Source organism: Mytilus edulis, chromosome 9, assembly GCF_963676685.1.
Source record: "Mytilus edulis chromosome 9, xbMytEdul2.2, whole genome shotgun sequence".
NCBI lineage: Eukaryota > Metazoa > Mollusca > Bivalvia > Mytilida > Mytilidae > Mytilus > Mytilus edulis.
Window position 1 is genome coordinate 75,036,414 of NC_092352.1, and position 23,097 is coordinate 75,059,510.

Sequence of the window (23,097 nt, forward strand, 5' to 3'; positions counted from 1 at the left end):
TTGTTTTCTCTTCTAGTATATACATTATCAAAAACTACCTCATTTATTAATATTGCAGTACTCTATGCCATCAAAGTTGGATATACAAATAAAGTGAAAAAATGTCTTGTCCGTAGACATGCATTCCTTAGTAAACTGGAAGCATAATAACATTAATGTTGCATTGCTAAGTTCCTGTTCTTTTGTAGATATGAAAACACTACTAACATTTTTTTTTACCATCTATTTATAGAGGAAGAATTTGAAAAATATGTCAAAATGTCTTGTCCGTAGACACATGTCTTGTCCGTAGACATGTCTTTTTATCAATATTGCTTGGATTTATGAGTCTTATTTAGTCCTGTGTGTTGTTTAAACTTAGAAATATCTTTTTTTTTCAAATAATAAATGGTAATTTAAGTGTTCTCAATTTTTATAAAATTATTTTACAGGAGTGGATTTTTAAAAAGTGGCAGGTTATCAGTCATAAAAAGCATACCTTATTTTACTTCAATATTTTTATTCCAGTTGCTGCAAACCTTCAAATATTAACTAAATCAAATGACCAAAAAGTTTTTTCTCTCTCTCTGACTTTATCTTTTGCATTTCAGTATTACCAGCAGATGAGGAAGTGTCTACGGACAAGACACATGGGCATAACAAGTGTTAAATTCAATTATTTGTCTGCTTTAGAACTTAAATCTTATTTATAGGTGATCAAAGTTATCTATTCAAATTAAAACTCAGTATTTTCAACATAGATATAGTCACAATTAATTCTAACAGATTTTTTTTTAACTGAAATTGTCTTGTCCGCAGACATTACCAGAATATATTTGTATCCAATTTCCTTGAGTTCGGCCTAATTTGATAGATAAAATGTATGTTGATTTTTCAAGAGAACACATTCAACTATGTCAAAATTGAGTTTTAATAATAGTTTGATTGTTTTAAACAGTCAGATATATGGATTTCAGTTAAAAAAATGTGTCTTCAGTTTGGCTTCATCAATAAATTATTGAGATTTGTAAAGAATTATGGGTATATTTTTATATTTTATTTAAATTTAAAAAACACAGCTGAAAACTTAATTGGTAATTTTTAATCTAAACTTTAACAATCATCTTTGAAAGCATTTAATTGAATATCAATAAAGTTTCTTGTACGTAGACACTATCAAAATGTATTTGTTTCCATTTTCTTCGAAATTAAGCATCATTTGATAGATACACCTGATAAAATGTATGTTTTATTTTCAAGAAAACACCTTCAGCTATATCAAAATTAGTTTTTAATAATGCATTTCATTAGATATGAATACAATGTCTTGTCTGTAGACAAAACATATAAATTGTATTGCTAAGTTTGATTGTAAAAATATGCATCAAGTTATTTTAATGTTCTATACACCAAAAGAAAAGTTTTTTTACGTGTATCTTTTCGTTTAAGTATTAACCACATCATAGCATTCTCCGATTTTCAATATTGTCAAAATTGCGTTGTAGAAATGCACATACCTTTTGAAGCGGTGACAATTACTTCACTCAAGCACAGCCGGAAAATCCTCTTACGGTTTTCATTGCAGAACAAAATGTTCTGCGTGTGTAGAATACCAGCCGTGTTATCATTGCCAATGGAATCATTTAGTTATTTGATTCATGAATGTACGTTAAATGTATGAAGACGATTTCGCATTCTTGTATGCAGCATGCAATGGATAAAGTTGTAAAGTACAACATATAGTATCAAACATGTACTGATTATTAAATGATAAGTAGATCAGGCTTATGTTATTTCATTAAGCACAACAGGTTCTGGTATAACTTATTATATTGCTTGACCTCTTTTTTCAGTTTCATATACAGTCTTGCATATCGTAATAAAAAAGAAATTTTATGATAGTTTCTTTTCCTTTTGAAGGCATTTGAATTTGGGTGTTAATTAATTCATACGTTAATGCTTGACGTAATATACATTAAAACAAATAAAGTAGCAATAAATACCCAAGTTTCCTTCCGACTTATTTTCTTTTTTGTCAACACCAGGAGAACTGCCAATTGAACTAGACTGGGTAGTTGAAATGTCAGCTGTGTTAATAAATGGTAAATAGACATTATAAACATGCATATACATTTCATGGTTAAGTGAATCTTGCTTTAATCTCCTCTATTTTTCCCTGAATAATAAACAAATAAACAATCTCAATCCTCTTTAATAGCTTGGCACAAATATATATGTATATGTATATTTATTCTTAGTCTGTATCGAGTGATTTATTACGCAATCCAATTTTCTTACAGGCTTACCATCAGGCAAACTATGTCTTTTTTTAAAAGGCTTAAAGCTTTCAGTTTTAAAATAGTTAAAACCGAACATCATGTATCAAATTTAAAAACTTATTTGTCTCAGGGTATTGTTCCGATGGGGCTTATTTTGAAAACTTCACCCCTTATCACCGGTGCAAAATCTATCAGATTTATGGATAGATGGAATAATATTCTCCACATAACAGTAGTTCCGTGAAATTGGTGGATCTATTACACGCTAAAGCGTCTCATAAACATTTAAATCTACAACGTAGTTATAACCACCTTTACAACAAATCATGCTAAGAACTTTCCGGTCCTGAATTGCTCACTATCAACGAGCACCTCCATGACATCTTTCGCATTGAATCCCGGAAATTACACAAAAAACAAATTAATAAATTTAAACGAGACGGTGTACTTTTGGATACTTGCCAGAGAGCAGACCACCTTAACTCTCAATCATACCATCATAACCGGTACACAATCCCGGAATCGCCGATTTAGGAGAGAAAAAAACAAACACTACAAACACTGTAGTCAATTTGTCTTCAGTTGCTTTGTCGGAGACCGAGACTAAGGTACTGTCAAAAGGTTTTAATTTTTGTCCCATGCCGGGCAAAATAGATTTTGTACTTTTGGAAGATGACCAAGACAAGCTAGTAAGATCCCTCAGAATCAAGAAATATTTTTTCTAAGACACCACAAAAAGTACCACTGATAGTGACACAAGTGATCTCGACTCAGATGACGACCAAGTAGGTGTCGATATTCCCAGATTCAGGAAAAAAGTTCATGGATTCCTAAACCCAGTAAATGTGCAACTTTTGAAGATATAATTGACAAAATTAAATCCGACGTAACACATCACTGCCACTTCCAAAACATTCAGCAATTTATCGTCTTAGGAAAATAAAGCTGGGCGAAAACTTAACAACAGAGACGACATTATAATAAAACCAGCTGATAAAGGTATCGCTGTTGTCGTCATGGACAAATGTGACTACATTCAAGAGGCAGAACGTCAACTCTCTGATGAGAAATTTTATAAGAAATTAGAAACTGAACCCACCACTCAGTTGAACAAAGAGATCACCACAAACCTGAAAAAAACATGTGTGATTAGGGGAATATTGATAAAGACACATTTAAATACCTAACACCTGAAAAATCTACCCAAAATACAGAAAGTCAATAATCCAGGTAGACCAATTGTTTCCGCCAATGACCATTGACCACCCTACAGAGAAAATATCAGAATGTATTGACTTTCATCTGAGACTACAAGTAGAAAATTAACCATCCTATATGCAAGACACAACACACTATCTTATGAAAATCTCTGCACCCTCTCCCACCTGAAACGGTCCTTGTCTCGCTTGATGTTACCTCTCCTATACTAACATCCCCATGACGATGGTATTGAAGCCTGTAGGGAAGTCTGGAACTCTCGTAACACCTTACATTGACCAACTGAATGTCTCATCCAGCTTCTAATTTTGGTTTTGAAATGCAATAACTTCACATTCAATGGTGAACACTTCTTCCAAGTTAATGGAACAGCAATGGGAACAAAGATGGCCCCGTCTTATGCCAATATTTGTATGGGGAAATTAGAATAGAGAATTCTCAATGATTTCTCCATCAACCCCTCTCTTGGTTATTTATCGACGATGTTGACATGAAGTGGGACAATACTGAACAAGAACTAAATGTGTTCATTCATCATGCCAACGATGATCATCCCTCAATAAATTTCACATATGAAATCTGACTCTAAGATCACATTTCTTGACACTACAACGCAATTGAGGGATGGAAGCATATTAACAGATCTGTATTGCAAGCCCACAGACAAACATCAATATCTATATCCTTTGAGTTGTCATACCAAACACTACACCAAGTGCATTCCCTACAGCCAGGCCATACGAATGAAAAGGATTTGCTCCACCAACGATACTGCAAAAAATCGTCTACAAGAACTTCGCGGTCACCTTAAACATCGGGGCTACAAAAGAAAAGACATTGATAAAGGTGTTTCTTGTGCTAACAACATCAGCCGAGATGAGCTTTTACAATATAAAGACAAAAAGGTCAACAAGAGGGTGCCTTTTGTGTTGACTTACCATCCCATATTTGACAACTTATCTCAACTTATCCGCGAAAATTGGAAAGAGATCGAAAAACATTCTGAACTATCCAAGATCTTTCCCGAGCCACCTGTACTGGCTTTCCGTAGGCCCAAAAGTTAAGGACTTACTGGTGAGAGCTGATTTATCCTCTCAAGCAGGCTCTTCGTGTGTGGGCTCTTGCAAGCGTTGCGGAAACAAACGATGTCTGACTTGCAAACAAATACTGGATACCCAGACTTTTAACAGTCACTCCACTGGTACAGAATACACCATATTTTGCAATGTTAATTGCAAGACTTCAAATGTTGTGCATCTCTTACAGTGTAAATGTGGTAAACAGTATGTTGGTGAGTCAGAACAGCCGTTTCACAAACGAATGAACGGCCATCATAGCGACTACCAATGCAAGCCAGACCTCCATCTCTGTCGACATTTGAGATTCCCTGGCCACACTTAGGCAGATTTCAATCGACTGACCATTAAAATCATTGACCACAACTCTGCTTGGTCTAAGGTGGATAGACTCGCTCGGGAAATATTAACTTTGGCACCAAATTGGATAAATGAAAAGATGTAGTTCAAGTCCGTGTAGTAGTCCGTGTAGTGCTTCACATTTAGGTTATATAACTTATTATTACAGTCTCTGTTTCTATTTCTTAACCTTTTTCATCTATTAAATAAAGAGGTTGAAGAAACCAATTTGAATTGCTTAATTTTTTTAGGGATGTATAAGTACCAAGACACGTTCTTCTAGTTATACTTAGTCAAACTTATTATAACATTTTAACGGCCGTTTGTTCGTAATGTTTAGATTCTCAGACTCTGTTGTAGCTACTTTACTATGTCAATTTGAAATATTTAAAAATTCAGATCGTTCAGTGCTGTCTATTTTGGTATTTTTTATGACGTTATCATGTTTTTACCATCATAATTGTCGTTCCCGTTAAAGTTTTAGAATTGTGCTAGTTCAAATCGCACATTATTATTTGTATTTAAAGCATATATTTGAACTCTCTGTTGTAATAAGCCATATAACCTATGTCATGTTTAACAAATTTTTAGAATGGTGCAAGCATCTGAACTGATGTTCGGTTTGACTTTTTTATTGTATAAATTTCAAGATTGTAATAGTTTAATCTAAGAAGACACTTAAAGATGATTCATTTAACATCAGAATCTGACTGAGGGAGGATATCTGTTATCCGAAATATTTATAAATAATTACATTTATAGTTACCTTTTTCTTGTATTTGGAGTATTTGTGTACACTTTTTAGACGTTTATATACATATAAAAATAGTAATAGAGCCTTTGCATGCAAATATCACATATAAAGACATTGTTCTTAACCTACTGTATTTTCTTACTGATATTCATCTATTTGCAGTCATAAAGAAATGAACAATGTAATATTAGTAAATATTCATTTGGTACTTATTGTTCCATTAGTATACCACCGGTTTGGTTAACAGCTACATTAATGAAACCGGATGTTATTAGCTTATTATTATTATGTAATACTTTCAAAGGTGTTATTGCAAATCGAGAATATAAACAAATAGCAGAAGCACGTATTATATTGTATGATGTAACATGTGTAAGTTTAATTCCTTTATGTTACGTTATAAATGAAATTAACGGAAGAAACCATTAGTGTTGCACAGTGTTGAAATGAAATACCAAGATGTTTACTATACTCTGATAGAACAATAATTAGTGTACTATGTTCCTGTGGGAATTTTTAATAATCTCATTACACCTCAACTAAACAAGAAACCAATTTCGGGCAATTGAATAAAAAAAAAACAAGAAATGATCGAACAATTTGAAAGTTGGATCCGTCTAAAAAGTTAAGGTAAGAACCACAATCAAAATCACTCAGATTTAAAACCTCCGGAATCAATATCATGCTATGCATGTAGGTTTTTTCTGAATCCGATCTAAATGCCCAAATTGACGGACAGACATGGAGAAGGTGCAAATAAGAAGAACACTTTGAATAATGTTGCACGACAAAATCGTCGAGACTCATTATTAATGTTATTTAAGAACAACAAGTTGTGAGTCTGCAGATGATCATTGTGAACCAGAATTAAGATACCAGGAATATGCATTTACCATATATGGAAATCGTGCAAAGGTCAGCCAATTTACAGTTAATGTAGATTAAAGATATCCCAAGAGTAATTGATATAGATACAACTGTAAACATTCACTACAAACTGCTCAGAGTCTGAATTGACCAGTTTTTGTGCTCGACCAGTAAAATCGAGCACACATTTTACTCGACCAGTCACGACATTGTCTCGACTGTACTTAATTGTACTTGAGTGTACTCAACTAGGTCTCGACTTTACTCAATTAGTCGGATTCAGTACTTGATGATCTTTGTGTAGTCTGAAATGGTCTTGACCAAGGCTCCACCTGTCTTGACTAGTCTCGACTAGTCTCGACTCAGTCTCGACTAGTCTCGACCTGTCTCAACTAGTCTTGACCTTCAAATTTAGTTTTGACTGGTGTAAATCAGCTTATCTAACTGAATTAAATATTGATCTTACAAAATTCAAGCTTATTAGGTAGTTTGATTTATTGCTAAGAAATGAAAGAATTTAATTTTACAATTATAGGTAAAAATAAAAATTATTATATAAATTCAAATAGGCATCTTTATTTTTTTTTATAACTTTGTCAAATCAACATTTTAATCAAACTATGCATCTATTTCAGATATATCTTAAGCTTACTGAATCCCATGTCATTTAGGTTTTTGTTGTATTGCTGTAAAATTTAATAATTAAAGTAATCTTGGTAAAAAAAAAGCTAGGATTTGCAATTCGGACAAAATAGAGATAGTACACTTTAAGTTTTTTAATAACTTTTTCAAATCAACTTGAATTTTCATCAAACTATGTAGCTGTCTTAGATATATATTAAGCTTACTGAATCCCATGTCATTTAGTTGTTCGTTGTATTGCTGTAAAATTTAAGAACTAAAGTAATTTTGGTAAAAAAAACCTAGGATTTGCAATTCGGACAAAAGAGAGATAGCACACTTTAATTTTTTAATAACGTTTTCAAATCAACTTGGATTTTTATCAAACTATGCATCTGTCTTAGATATATATTAAGCTTACTGAATCCAATGTCATTTTGTTTTTTTGTTGTATTGCTGTCAAATTCAAGAATTAAATTAATCTATGTCAAAAAAACTAGAATTTGCAGTTCGAACAAAATAGACATAGTACACTTTAATTTTTTTATATAAATTTTTCAAATCAATTTGGATTTTGATCAAACTATGGAGCTGTCTGATATATATATTAAGCTTACTGAATCCCAGGTCATTTTGTTTTTTGTTGTATTGTTGTCAAATTTAAGAATTAAATTAATCTAGGTCAAAAAAGCTAGAATTAGAAGTCCGAACAAAATAGAGATAGTACACTTAAATTTTTTAATTACTTTTTCAAATCAACTTGAATTTTCTTCAAACTATACAGCTACCTTGGTGATGTATAAATCTAAGATGCCTATCTGAATTTATATAATAATTTTTATTTTTACCTATTGTAAAATTAAATTCTTTCATTTCACAGCAATAAATCAAACTAACTAATAAGCTTGAATTTTGTAAGATCAATGTTTAATTTAGTTAGATTAGCTGATTTACACCAGTGAAAACTAAATTTGAAGGTCAAGACTAGATGAGACATGGTCAAGACTGGTTGAGACTGAGTCAAGACTAGTCGAGACAGGTCGAGACTAGTCAAGACAGGTCGAGACAGGTCTAGCCTTGGTCAAGACCATTTCAGACTACACAAAGATCATCAAGTACTGAATCAGACTAATTAAGTAAAGTCGAGACCTAGTCGAGTACACTTAAGTACAGTTAAGTACAGTCGAGACAATGTCGAGACTGGTCGAGTAAAATGTGTGCTCAATTTTACTGGTCGATCACAAAAACTGGTCAATTCAGACTCTGAGCATTTTTTAGTGATTATAGACAGGACACTTTGAGAACGACTCAAGAGGAAAAAGATAACGTGTAAATCTAAGATATCGTCAATAGATGTGTATGCTTAGGATATGCATGTATACCGTTACATAAATATAGATGTCTACACTGCAACAAGGGTGTTACGATATTTCTCCACTCGAGACACTTAAATTTTATTATTTAAACATGCTTAAAGTCATAAGAAACCTCAAATTAAAAAAAAATCATGTATTTGTTTTTATAACTAAATGGATAGTTTTCATTATACAACTTATGCACATATACTTTTTTCTGAGGAAAATTCTTTAATTTGTCGACATTTAGAAGAAGTTTATTTGTTTTTAATTGCTTGCTTCCAGGAAGCAATTCGCCAACATATTTTCCGTATTCATAGTGACCTGAGCGTAACCCTCCTCGTAAAAATCCGGCGGTCGCAATACGCATGGATCTGTCATTAAAATAAACAATTATCTTATTGTACATGTTAAACATGTGCTCAATACCCATGTTTTTTGTTATTTATTTACTATAAGGTGACAATCGGTAAACTTCGGCTTTAAAACATGGCATTTAATGAGCAGCCATATTTGTTAAATCATAACAGACAGAGAGAAAAATAAATGACGATTATACGATATATTTGCGTAAAAAATGACGAAATCGTGCACAGAGGACTAAGTTTATAGTATATACATGCATTGGTTCATGAATTTGATAAACATTTTTTTTCAGCACTCACTGGTTTCATATGACTTTAAAAATGAGACTTTCCGGGCATTATAAATGATTAAAATATAACTGTTGTGAATGGAAAATATCATAAAACACGAGTTATATCGTCGGAATTTGTTTCTCTAATGTGTTTATTTCCTTCTTTTCCAACGATTGTTAGAAAGTTGTGTTCTTTACATGCGACGTCAATTGGCAAAGTCGCCTTTTTCGTGACGTCACAATATGAAAATTTCAGAAAAGTTGGATTTATATCATCTGACGAGAACAAATATTTCGCTAGTGATGAGAAATATTTTCTCACATAGCTCAGGAAATGTGAAAATATAAGACAAATTTGAGAAGCATCAGAACATAACGTTTCATATCATGTTTTAAATAGGTTTCAACCATAAGCTTCAAATGCATATCAGAATTTTATTTTAAACTTAATTTACCTTTTTCTGTTATATTTATTTGTACATTGACAGCTTTCTTGTAAATATCTCCATTGAAAGTGTTGCTAACATTACAGGTGTATATTCCACTGTCTGTTTTATTCATATCCGTTATAGTAAAATTTTCAGAATCTTTTATTGGCTTGTCATTGTTTTTCTTATACCATTGGTAATTGGGTTTAGGATTTCCATCGCTTTTACAAATGAAATATATACTAGAATCTTCGCCAACTACATAATCGGTTTTATTCGGATAACGTTGGATAGTTGGCATTCTCACTTGAACTGAAAAAACGGGCATACATATTTACGAAATATTAACAATGTTAACCTCAATTTAAAACTGCGTACATCATGTACATGTCTTAATGGATTTTAACACCAAGGAAAAATTTTGTTTTGCAATAAAATGGAAAAGTCTAAAATCTTTCCATAGAACTATTATTTGTAAAGAAATGTTATGTTACGTATGTAAATTAAAGATTAATGCGTTAGTTATTTTAGGAATGACTGTAATATTGTTTCTGTCTATGAAGAAATAACATAAAAAATGGTGCACACTGAATAACGCACGTAGCGGGTTATTTAACAGTGTGCACCACATTTTTTATGTTATTTCGAATAGACAGAAGAAAATATTACAGTCATTTCTTATAATTTAATTCTAAATTCCATTTTAAACCGTAGAAAACCATGAAAAAACATTGATGACGTCACGGAGACATGACTAAATTATGTCTATGGGCTCATAACAAAATAACGTCAGCCAATCAGAAGACGCGTTACATCCAAAATTAATGTATTTTATGATAAATACACAATATTGTTGTTTCTCCTATTTAGCGTGTTAGTTATTATCTACATGTAAACTAACATAATAAAATAACATCTAGGCAAACTGATCTTTTGTTTATTTACATTGAGAAATAAAGCTAAGTCAACATATGAACATATTACGAATATGATAAAAACTTATTAACTTACAGTACACCTCCATTGGTGTCGTTTCTACATATAACATATCTGATGGAGACATTGGTGATTCAACAACACAACGTATTACTGCATTGTTGTCTTCAGCCGTTACTTGGAATGTTACGTTACTTTCACGATAGTAGGAACAATTGTCTGAAATCTCCCATGTTGACGTTGCAGAAGCTGTATAACTCATAGATAGTATGTGCCCATCGACAAAATTTTCAAAGACAAATGTGGCTGGTGGGTTTCCTACATCTCCTGTACAGACAACTGTTACGTTATCACCTTCAGCTATCCCATTTATTTTCATGTTTTGAGAATCTGCTGGCTGATTTGTTATTAAAACGCGATCAGGAGTTGAAGGTGTCACTATGAATTAAATATATGATATTTTACATGATCACTTATAATAAAACCGTTTAAACATTCTCATAACATTGACAAAATGAATGACCGAAATCTCGATACAAAATATTTCTCCTGGCGCTAACCAAATTGAAATTTCGCAATTTTCTGTCATACTTTGGACTGATTTGAAACAGTGAAATTTCAGCAGCTCGTCAATAAAATATATTTCTTCAACAGCATATATAAATATCATCACGTAAACAAGTGATATGTTTCTGCTAACGCGTCGTTAAAATTTCTTAATCATTCGATTAAAATTAATCATATGATTAGTGTGTTGTTCAACTTGTCGTTAATTTTAGTGCGGCGTTAAAAAGGCTAAAACTGTCGTTAAACTTAATCCACCTCTTTGAGGTGTAATAACTTTTAATCATATGATTAAAGCATCCGAGATGGCTGCTGTACCAATGTATTATCCTCGAAATATGAGACGTTTTAGAGATATTTAGCTCCTGAAAAGAGATTTCAGCCATGAAAGAGCTTAATGTTTGAAAGAAACACAATATATTTGCTAGGAGTCGAGTTAAACCATAAATGGGAAAGAGATTTGACAAGATGAGGCGAAGGATCGGTCGCACTCATACAATGTTTTTTAATAACAGAAAGAAACATGTGCAGAATCATTCAATAAATAGTATGACGAACAGCTTTATAAATAATAAATGTTACCATAGCATTAATGTATAGGCCATAGGTGATTTTTGATGCAAGTCTATACTAATTTCCCCATTTTTCGAAGTTCAAATATTAGCACATTCAGTAGCTCCCTTGACCTAAACCGGTTACGCAGGTAAATTCTACTGGGTCAATTCGTTCCACAGATAGCTCGCACCTCACGATTTTAATCTTTACATAGAGTTTTCAAAAATTAAATATTTTTTTCCCATTTAGTATTAAAATTTATGAGTTTGACGAGGATCCAAATCCTGGGCTGATCCAGCCATTTTGGGGGGTTCAAACAGTGCCCAAGTTTAAAGGGTTGTTCCAACTATATGTCGCCTTTCAAATGCTTTGATTGTCAAATAAAAAAGGATTTAAACGCCCAGACACCTGCCCCATTCCCTGGATCCTCCACTGACATTATCTATCATGAAAATGTACTACTGTAAGTGTTTTATATTAACTTGATGATTTAGTAAAAAGAGACTGAGTCAATGATATATCTCATATTTCTCAACTGACGTGTAATATACAAATTCAAGCACCTGTTATCAAGAATCTGAAAAATATCATTTCTGAGTGTCAGAGATATTTCAAAACAAGCATTTTACCCCGTTGGGAAAGGGCAGAATTTCAGTTACTAGTGCCGGTCATTCACATAATTCAGATCATCACAGAATATAATATTATGTTTTATTTATTCAACATTCAACTATGCTTCTCCGGTTAGTCCGAGTTAGAAATGATAAAGTAACAATTGCGTCAATATTAACAATAAAGGGCATGCAAATATCCCATCAGTAAAGCAAATTACACAACTAATTTATAGGCAGTGGCTATTTTGCAGGCTCCTGCAAAATCAAAATAGCGAATTATTAAACAAACGGCCTAAATTATGAGAAAAAAAATTAACGAAAAAAAATGACATACATCTAACAAAAACACACAACATGTAATTAAATGAGCGCAGTTCACCAAAATTCAATGACTTCGAAGACAAGGCGAAGAATAAAAAGTTATTGACATATAGGCACATATATCATGTGTGCTTAAATAGTTTCCTTAAAAATATATTTCATATAGTCTTGATTAAAAATCTGAAATAAGACCGGCAAAATAGCAAAACTCTATATAAATTATATAAATATAGCAGAAAGGAAGCTTTTGTGCCTGAGCTGGCGAAAAAGTACCTAAAAGGCTAAAATAGCCACTGCCTAGTTTATATTGACCATGTGTTCTTAGCAACACGTACATGCAGGTCATAAATTAATTTCATTTAATGCAATCAAATCTTTATCCACTAATGGGTGCAATAGGAGGTTGATCAGAGTTTTGAGCGAGGATTTCTTGACATGTATCGGATGAAAAACTCAGGGTTAGACTTCATAGAACAAACAAGGTACCGTGACAAATATTTCATGTATATTTTGAACACGCAGAGGGTGCCCCTGGCGTATCATTGTCATTTTGCTTAGTGTCATTTGTTACCTTGTCTGACATCGGACTCAGACTTCTTTTAAGCTGAGTTTTACTGGCATTGGCCAGAGTGGGAGGGTTAAGATATCTCACAACTTATTTAACCCCGCTGTATTTTTGCGCCTGTCTCAAGTCAGGAGCCTTTAGCCTTTGTTAGTTTTGTATTGTCTGTATTTGGGGAATAGTGTTTTACCACTGTCTGTTCATCCTTTCGTTTGGAAATCTAGTTATTCCACATAACTCCTCACACACTTTGAATCATAGGAAGTTTTTACTTAGCTGTCTGTTTGTATATTTTATATATTGAAGGTGTGTATGTGGTCAGGGTTTTGATTTTTATTAATATTTGATAGATGAACTTTTTCATTATTGAAATATATGCTTGAATAAGAGATGCATATCATTTCCGTATAACTCCTCCCACAGTTGAATACTAGGAAGTTTTCACTTTTCTGACTATTTCATTTTGTACATATACTGAAGGTGTGCATGTGTAATAGTAGAGCATAACGACATGCTATGTAGATGTGCATATCGACATGAAATTATGATTCAGGTTATTTTCTAGGAGTTACGCCCCTTTGAACTTATTTGCCTCAATATACTACTGCAACAGTTTGTCATCAAAACTCCTCTGAAACCCCACAAAAGAATTTCATGAAACCTTTTAGATTATAAGGACAAACCTTGTATAGATATGCATTTCGACATGAAATTATGATTTATGTCTTTTTCTTATACAATTTGTAAGGTTCTTTAATTTAAAATAAAATTAAACATCTGCGGGGGCACAATAATATCTCAAATAAAGTCTCATATCTATTTTCTTATGATACATTTTACATTTATATGTTTTGGAGTTTAGTGTGACGTCCATTTTCACTGGACTAGTACACAATTTTATTTAGGGGTCATGCGAATCCTGCCTCCTGGTGCTGGATTTTCTGGCTGCGTTGAAGACCCGGCATTGGTGACCTTCGGCTTTTGATGTTCTGTGGTTGGGTTGTTGTCTCTTTGACATTTTCCCCATTTCAATTCTCAATTTTATCCATCAGCGTGAGACAAACAAACGATGTAGTAACATTATGTGATCTCATGTGTTTGATATTAATTATTTGTTGTTTTTTTCGTATAATGTTCTGCTGAAATTTGAACATGTTGAATAAATATATAGGAGAAGTGTTTATACCCTCTGAAAGGTTAAAAAGAATGTATTGTTATTATAGAGGAGACATGAGTTTGCTGAACGTCTACTTGCAAACACTTCATGCATACATATAACGGACAGCAATTAAGAGATTATATTTCAAACAAGAAGCTGCACTTTTTGCCAGAAAAAAAGAAACATAAACATAATCCGTAGTTATTTTATTCATAGTAAGCAGCCATATTTGTTGGTTAGTTGTTGCACAATCTCATCAAATGGTAAAAGAGACCAGACAAAAGGGACCAAATAAACATCTGCTACTTGTATACAATCGGCTATTTGCATGTGCCTGTATTCAGTGGTTTTCGTTTCTTGCTATATATATATAGGTTCTGACAGGGTATTGTCAAATAATGTCTTGAAAAAGTCAATATTTCAATTTTAAAAAAAAACATTGAAAAAATACCCTGACTGAATTACAACTTTGACGGACTGTGCATTATGCATGCCATTACACTTACACACTTGAATATTTATAATTGTCCCTCTGGATCTCTTTATGCCGTCGGAACTATAATCGATCTCAGTTCTGTTATATATTGCGATCTACACTATCCGTAAAAATATCGTAACTGTTAACTTGGCATGCCATACTTGATGAAATGCGGCCGTGAAATAAAGCACTCTTCGTCTACGTGCTATGGAGATTTTATTCCCAATGATTTCGTCATTTAGCATGTGAAGAAGTTTGTACTAAATCAACAACATAAATGACAGGTTTTCAAGGAATCAAGTTATAATCTGGATATGTGAAAAACCGGGGTAAAACATGAAAATCATGACCAAGAATGATGCATTACTATTGAGGACCGAAGATAATGATAAAATAGCCTTGCCAGACGTCATAATTATTTGGACTAATCAACCATATGCTGCATGATACAAATATTTCAAGTGAAATGAATGTTTTGATTATTACAAAATGTACCCTAAACCATTTCATGGTAAACAGTAGACGTAGTCCAAATAATTATTTGTAGGAAGGCGTCAACGACAAAAAATAAAATAGCCTTGCCAGACGGCATAATTATTTGGACTATGTAAACAGGGACCAAACAAATCGGCATATTATCCATTACCTTTCATTGACATTAGTTTTCCATTTAGGAATATTCCATTATGAAACAATACTAAAATATGAATATGTTTTCATAAAAAATATGAACAAGTTATAAGATATTTATTCAATAATTATTGGCACCCAAAAACTGTTTAAAAGAAGAATGTTATAATTTAATGCGAAAGGGGAAGTTATAAAAGGCCCTGATTTACAATGTATTGTGGCTAACTACCCAATTTTAATCAGTCGTTAAAAGTTAATCGCATGATTAGTAAATACGACGATTAAAATAAGTTGAACAACGTAATTTAATCATTGTATTTACCAATCATGCGATTTATTTTTAACGACTGATTAAAATTAATCATATGATTAGTTAAATCACAAGTTGAACAACAGAACCTAGAATGGTTTTGGATTCAAAATGTTATTATATTTGCTATTAATTTGTTAATAATTCGATTATATTAAAGGATGTATTCTTCGGACGTTTCGGTCTTGTTGAAATCCCGTCTAGAATTATTTCCTAAATATATTTTAAAAGTGGAAAATATCGATGAATTTTAAAAATGTTGTGATCAAACTTAACTCTGTGAAAAATATTTCAATGAGTAGTTTTTGAGTTATATTTTTTTTTTCAAATTTTATTACCATTCAAGTCAGTCTTTTTAACCAAAATTTTGAGAAGACCAATTCAGACTACAAAAAGATCATCAAGTACTGAATCAGACTAATTAAGTAAAGTCGAGACCTAGTCGAGTACACTTAAGTACAGTTAAGTACAGTCGAGACAATGTCGAGACTAGTCGAGTAAAATGTGTACTCGATTTTAATGGTCGAGCACAAAAAACTGGTCAATTCAGACTCTGAGCAGTTTGTAGTGATGGTCAAGTTTACACAAAAAAGCCTCAAAATATTACCAAACTATCTTATATTAACACCTAACTATAGTTTTTTTTTTTATTTGAATTTATCCGTATTGGTTCCCCTCACCTCTATCATGTTTATGTAAAATAAGAAGAAATGTTTAATTGTGGAACTGTGATTTTTTTCACGATAATAACCCAAAAATATGTAAAATTGATGATTTTATGGGTTTTTTTCATCAATTATTTTTTACAGTCATATAAACCCAAAAGTCAAGTTATGAAAAAAAGTTTAATTCTAGAAATGTTTGCCTCCTCAGAGGTATACATCCTTAAGGTTAACATGTGATGTTTAGGATTTAATTCATATTATTTAGCATATATGGATGTTTATTGATCTGAATTTTCATACAATAAAATAGTTTTTAAAAACCGACTGTAAATCCTACATTTTCACGAATAAGGAATAACGTCTTAGCATAAGGCATGCATTAGTTTTTTAAGATGATGTTTTCCAAAGATTATTATAGCAAACTTCAATAAAACAAACAAGTGAAACTGCGAGCTACTGCTCACTGATGATACCCCCGCCGCAAGTGGATAATATTAATAGTGTAAAAATATGCAAGTGTTCGGTAAACAGGAAGTTGTCGAGTGATGAATCTGAAAACGCATCACACGGTATAGCTGACTTATATAAATCCTGAAACCAAATTTCAGAAATCCTTGTATTGTAGTTCCTGAGAAAAATGTGACGAAAATTTTCAACTTGGCTATCATGTGTAAAATCATACAAGTGTTCGGTAAACAGGAAGTTGTCGATTGATCAATCTGAAAACGCATCACACGGTATAGCTGACTTATATAAATCCTGAAACCAAATTTCAGAAATCCTTGTATTGTAGTTCCTGAGAAAAATGTGACGAAAATTTTCAACTTGGCTATCATGTGTAAAATCATACAAGTGTTCAGTAAAAGGAAGTTGTCGAGTGATCAATCTGAAAACGCATCACACGGTATAGCTGACTTAGATAAACCCTGAAACCAAATTTCAGAAATCCTTGTATTGTAGTTCCTGAGAAAAATGTGACGAAAATTTTCAACTTGGCTATCATGTGTAAAATCATACAAGTGTTCGGTAAACAGGAAGTTGTCGAGTGATCAATCTGAAAACGCATCACACGGTATAGCTGACTGAGATAAACCCTGAAACCAAATTTCAGAAATCCTTGTATTGTAGTTCCTGAGAAAAATGCGACGAAAGTTTCATGGGACGGACTGACTGACGGACTGACGGACGGACGGACTGACAGACAGAGGTAAAACAGTATACCCCCCTTTTTTCAAAGCGTGGGTATAAATATATAATAGCTACTAAGTAGATAACAATTGTTATATTGAGGCTGACTTCATGCAGGAACTTCTTAGAAAGAAAGATAAGAAGTTAGCAATATCCTTTAACTATACTTTCCGCTATATAGATGATGTTCTTTCACTAAACAATTAAAAATTTGGTGTCTATGTGGAACTCATCTATCCCATCGAGCTAGAGATAAAGGATACTACAGATACAGTTAAGTCGGCTTCATATCTTGACTTACATCTAGAAATTGACAATGAGGGTCGGTTGAAAACAAAACTTTACGACAAAAGAGATGATTTCAGCTTTCCAATTGTGAACTTTCCATTTCTAAGTAGCAACATTCCAGCAGCACCTGCATACGGGGTATATATCTCCCAATTGATACGATATTCCCGTGATTGCATTTTCTATCATGATGTTCTTGATAGAGGGTTGCTGCTCACAAGGAAGCTATTAAACCATGAGTTCCAAATTTTGAAGTTGAAATCATCCCTTCGTAAATTTTACGGACGCCATCACGAGTTGGTTGCCCGTTATGGAATAACCGTTTTACAAATGATATCGGATATGTTCCTTACGTCGTAACTACAATTCCCTTCCCTTTCATGAATGTGACCTACCGAATTAGACTATTTACCGGATTAAAATTTTGTAATCACATAAACAACACGACGGGTGCCACATGTGGAGCAGGATCTGCTTACTCTTCCGGAGCACCTGAGATCACCCCTAGTTTTTGGTGGGGTTCGTGTTGTTTATTCTTTAGTTTTCTATGTTGTGTCATGTTTACTATTGTTTTTCTGTTTGTCTTTGTCATTTTTAGCCATGGCGTTGTCAGTTTGTTTTAGATTTATGAGTTTGACTGTCCCTTTGGTATCTTTCGTCCCTCTTTTATCGTAATTACTTGTACCCGTACCAGTTTGGGTTTTATAACTTTATTAATATGTTCAAATATCAATTATATAATCAGTTTTATAAATTTCTTGTTGACAGAACTATGATTTTTACGAAAAACTAATGATTTTCTTATCCCAGGCATAGATAACCCTAACTGTATTTTTCGCAACTTTTTGGAATTTCGGGTCCGCAATGCTCTTCAACTTTGTACTTGTTTGCCTTTAAAACTATTTTGACCTGAACGTCACTGATGAATCTTATGTAGTCGAAACGCGCGTCTGACGATTAAATTATAATCCTGGTACCTTTGACAACTTTTGACACCACTTGGTCGATGCCACTGAAGGTGGACGTTTCGATCTCGAAAGTATCACTACTCACAGTAGTCAGCACTTCGACGTTGACATAAATATCAATTATATGGTCATTTATATGCATTTCCTGTTGACAAAACTATGAATTTTCGAAACACTAAAGATTTTCTAATCTTTGGCATAGACTACCCTAGCCATAATTAGCGCAACTTTTTGGAATTTTTGGTCGTGAATGCTCTTAAACTTTGTACTTTTAATATAAATAAGAAGATGTGGTATGATTGCTAATGAGACAACTATCCACAAAAGACCAAAATGACATAGACATTAACAACTATAGGTCACCGTACGGCCTTCAACAATGAGCAAAGCCCATACCGCATAGTCAGATACACAAGGCCTCGATAAGACAATGTAAAACAATTTAAACGAGAAAACTAACGGCCTTATTTATGTAATAAAAATGAACGAAAAACAAATATGTAACACATAAACAAACGACAACCACTGAATTACAGGTTCCTGACTTGGGACAGGCACATACATAGATAATGTGGTGGGGTTAAACATGTTAGCGGGATCCCAACCCTCCCTCTAACCTGGGACAGTGGTATAACAGTACAACATAAGAACGAACTATATAAACTATTTTGATCTGAACGTTACTGGTGAGTCTTATGTAGACGAAACGCGCGTCTAGCGATTAAATTATAATGCTGGTCCCTTTGATAACTAGTTACACCACTGGGTCGATGCCACAATTGGTGGACGTTTCATCCTCGAAAGTATCACTACTCACAGCAGTGAGCACTTCGGTGTTGATATCAATATCAATTACATGTGTATGGTCATTTTTATAAATATCCTGCTGACAAAACTATGACTTTTCGAAACACTAAAGATTTTCTAGTCATTGGCATAAATTACCCTAGTCGTATTTGGCGCAACTTTTTGGAATTGTTCGTCCTCAATGCTCTTCAACTTTGTACTTGTTATTAGTAACTAAAATACTAATATGACGTTTTTATTACGCTCTGTAAACAAATCAGTGTTCTTATTAGCACAAAATATGTATGACACAATCGCACACATTTATTGTCTATATTCTCGATATTTTCATTGGTATTCTAATTAAAAACATACATTTTAGCATCTTACATAAATTTGATTATATCAATAATATTTCAGATAGAAAAAGCACGGATGTTTCCGTTTGATGCTGAGGAAACTGAGCCAAAATTTGAAAACAAAACAAAATTAAACATATTAATGTACATGAATCTTACAGCACTCGTAGTTTTTTGTTTCTTAACCCATACAGCAAATAGTTGTACAAAAAGTTCATAAAATTGTACTTGAAAATTATATCTTGAACATCAACTGAACTAGAATTTTTAGGTTTTAGGAAAATCCTTTTGAAATCTGAGAATTACTTATGATTTCCTGGAACATTTCAAAATTTGTTCTATCTCCCTGGAGGCAGAATCAATATCTGATAAGCCATTTCTCGAATCATGTCTTTAACCTAAACATATCCTTAATCTTGCTCGCCTTTATGGCGTCTTTTCAGAACAGAACGTGCCCATGTATCCCTTCTCATACACTAACAGAAACGTCAGTCTTCAGTGTAGTTTAGAAATAATTTATGTTCTGTAAGTACGTAATCTTAATTCCAGTACCATTTAAAGGAGGGCGACCATCTTACTACATTTTTTTTTACCAGAAGTGTGTGCAGTATTAGATCGAACTTTTTCACCCTATCGCTCAACATGTGTTGGAAATGAGGATGTCTACCTTTTAGTCAGGTAGTGATTGAAGTAACATGATTCAAATAACTACCGTATCCTGGAACTGCCTAAAGTTGAAGAGAATTAAGTACCAAAAATTTCAAACAGATGTGCCTAATACGGTTAAGGTAATCTAAGTCTGGGATAAGAAAATCATTCGCATTTCGAATAAGTCATACTTTTTGCAACAGTTAATTTATAAAGATTCATACTGGATGTCACATGTGTAATGCAAAAGAATTTGGTTTTCTTTCCTGCGAACCAATATATTCGTGTACCTTGCTGTTAAATGTGGAATGGTTTGTTTTGTTATATCTATTGTTATCGTCGAAATTTTAGTTCTTGTCTTATTTTTTTTTTTTTAGTTCTGTTAGGTTGGACAAGGCACTTTCAATTCTAAGATCGATAATAAAACTTTATCTGATATCTACACGACTAGTAGCTTGTGTGTCATTAATTGATGGTAACTGCTGACAGTTCTTGTCATCGAAAAGCAATTCTGTTATTAGTGAGGTGCTTGTTTTGATCCCTTTATCTTTACATGGTATTGTATGTCGTTTTCTCTTTAGATTTTGTTAGTTGGTTAAATTACGTGTTGTACTAATTTTAAGGGATATTTTACTAAATTTTACCTACCTTGTACTGAAATGCTTATATTGTTTGAAGTTGTTTTCCCTGGTAGACCCGAAGAAGCAACGTAGCTCACTGTACACGTATAGATGGTTGCATCTACGCATAAAAGCTTGTTAAATGTCATTACTGTCTTTGTCGATGATGTTTCGATATTTGTCAATGTAACTCTCCCTTCCAAATACTGCCCCTGTGGTGTAAATATTGAATTTAAATCCGGAATAAATGTTGCTATCGGCTCAAATAATATACTGCTCCTATTGAATGCCGAAACAGACACATAGTCGATTTTAAGCACGTTTTCTTGTGTGTATGAACATATTAGTAGTGTGTCATTCGCATTAATGAGTCCAGTTCCGTTTCGTGTAATTTCAACTGATAAAGTATGAATCTCTACAACAGAAAATAAAGATCTGAACATCTTTTTTATTTAAATGTCAGTATCAAGACCATATGCATAAGTTCCTAAACTGCATACACATTGTACATTTTATGTTTTTAGTTTGTATATGGGAAAACACCCAATATATTTTATATTTTACAAGTCCTCTTAACAACAAACATTACGTCATCAATAGGATATCTGTTTTTATAATGACCTCAGATATAGGTTTAATTTCTTACCGATGTTCTCTCCTCTTTTCTTGGAGGGATTGTGTGTTGTATGAAATGTGTGTGTCCGTCTTTTTTACCATGCTGTTGTTTATTTTTTACTTGATGTTTGATGTTTCATGGCACACCTCATATCTTTTTTTTCCTTTTATGACACACAGTTTGAATCTTATTTTCATGATACATAGTGTATTCATTTGAACACAAACCCTGAAGGATATGAGAGGTATAACTTATTATTTCTGAATTAAGAATAAATAATTATTTTGTAACCATGGCCATTTTATAACTGATTTGTTGTACATTTCATCTTTTAAACAATGATTTACATTACCATATTTTTAGGTTGATAATAATGTCGATGCTCTTAAGAGCCAGTATCGCTACCCTTGGTCTATATGAATGTCTATAGGCAAAGTTTGACTTTAAATAGGTCTTGCCTTGCTGATCATTTTTGTGATTCAAAGTGTTTATCTATCTATAACGGGAAAACAATGTTTCTCTCTCAATATCATAGCTTTCATGATAATTGGCAAGAAAGAAAAGTGGTAAAATTTGTAATTTATAAGCAATAACTCTGATAGGAATTTGTTTAACAGTTATATATACAATTGGTAGAGCTCATTAATATTATTATGATTTTTTTTGCTCCTTTAAGATTTTCTCTATTCGAAATGGTTAAAAAAATTAATAGAACAAAATTGTATTTTACCCCTATATTCTATTTATTTATTTTGGCAATGTTGGTTGATAGGTGGTGTCATCGAACACATTTTTCTTAAATTAGATACACAAATGATGATTGGTTTTGTTAAACATATCTCAGTCGTTTCAGAGGAGAAAATTACAAAATTTTACTAAACTTGTTTAAAATTTACTCAAAAAGGTAATAGCTCCTTAAAGAGTCAATTAACCATGTTGGCCAAGTTGTAGATCTAACCTTGCTGTACATTATTGCTGTTAACAGTTTACAGTTTATCTTTATCTATAATAATATTCATGTTAATAACCAAAAACAGCGATTTTTTTTAAATTACCGATCTGGCGCAGGTTGTTTGATTTGTCTGAAAATTTCAGAGCAGATGGATCTTAACTGATGAAAATTTATAAGTTTAACAAGAAAAATTCTCAGTACTTTAAGAGAAGAATTTTTGTAAAATTCCAAATTAATTGTTAAAAATTTACTATAGAGGACAGTAGCTCCTTACGGGGTCAATTTTGTCATGTTGGCTTAGTTGTAGATCTTACTTTGTTGTACA

At 32.7% G+C, this 23,097-nt stretch overlaps 1 protein-coding gene across 1 annotated transcript in view; it reads right to left on the reverse strand.

Annotated features, from left to right (window-relative positions):
* LOC139489361 (uncharacterized) overlaps nt 1-23,097 on the reverse strand; it is a 183,488-nt gene that overhangs the window by 5,931 nt on the left and 154,460 nt on the right. The window contains exons 2-3 of the mRNA XM_071275671.1: nt 9,581-9,865; nt 1,983-2,066 (exon numbers count right to left, since the gene is read on the reverse strand). Coding sequence (XP_071131772.1) covers nt 1,983-2,066; nt 9,581-9,865 — 369 coding nt within the window. The remainder of the gene's footprint in view (nt 1-1,982; nt 2,067-9,580; nt 9,866-23,097) is intronic.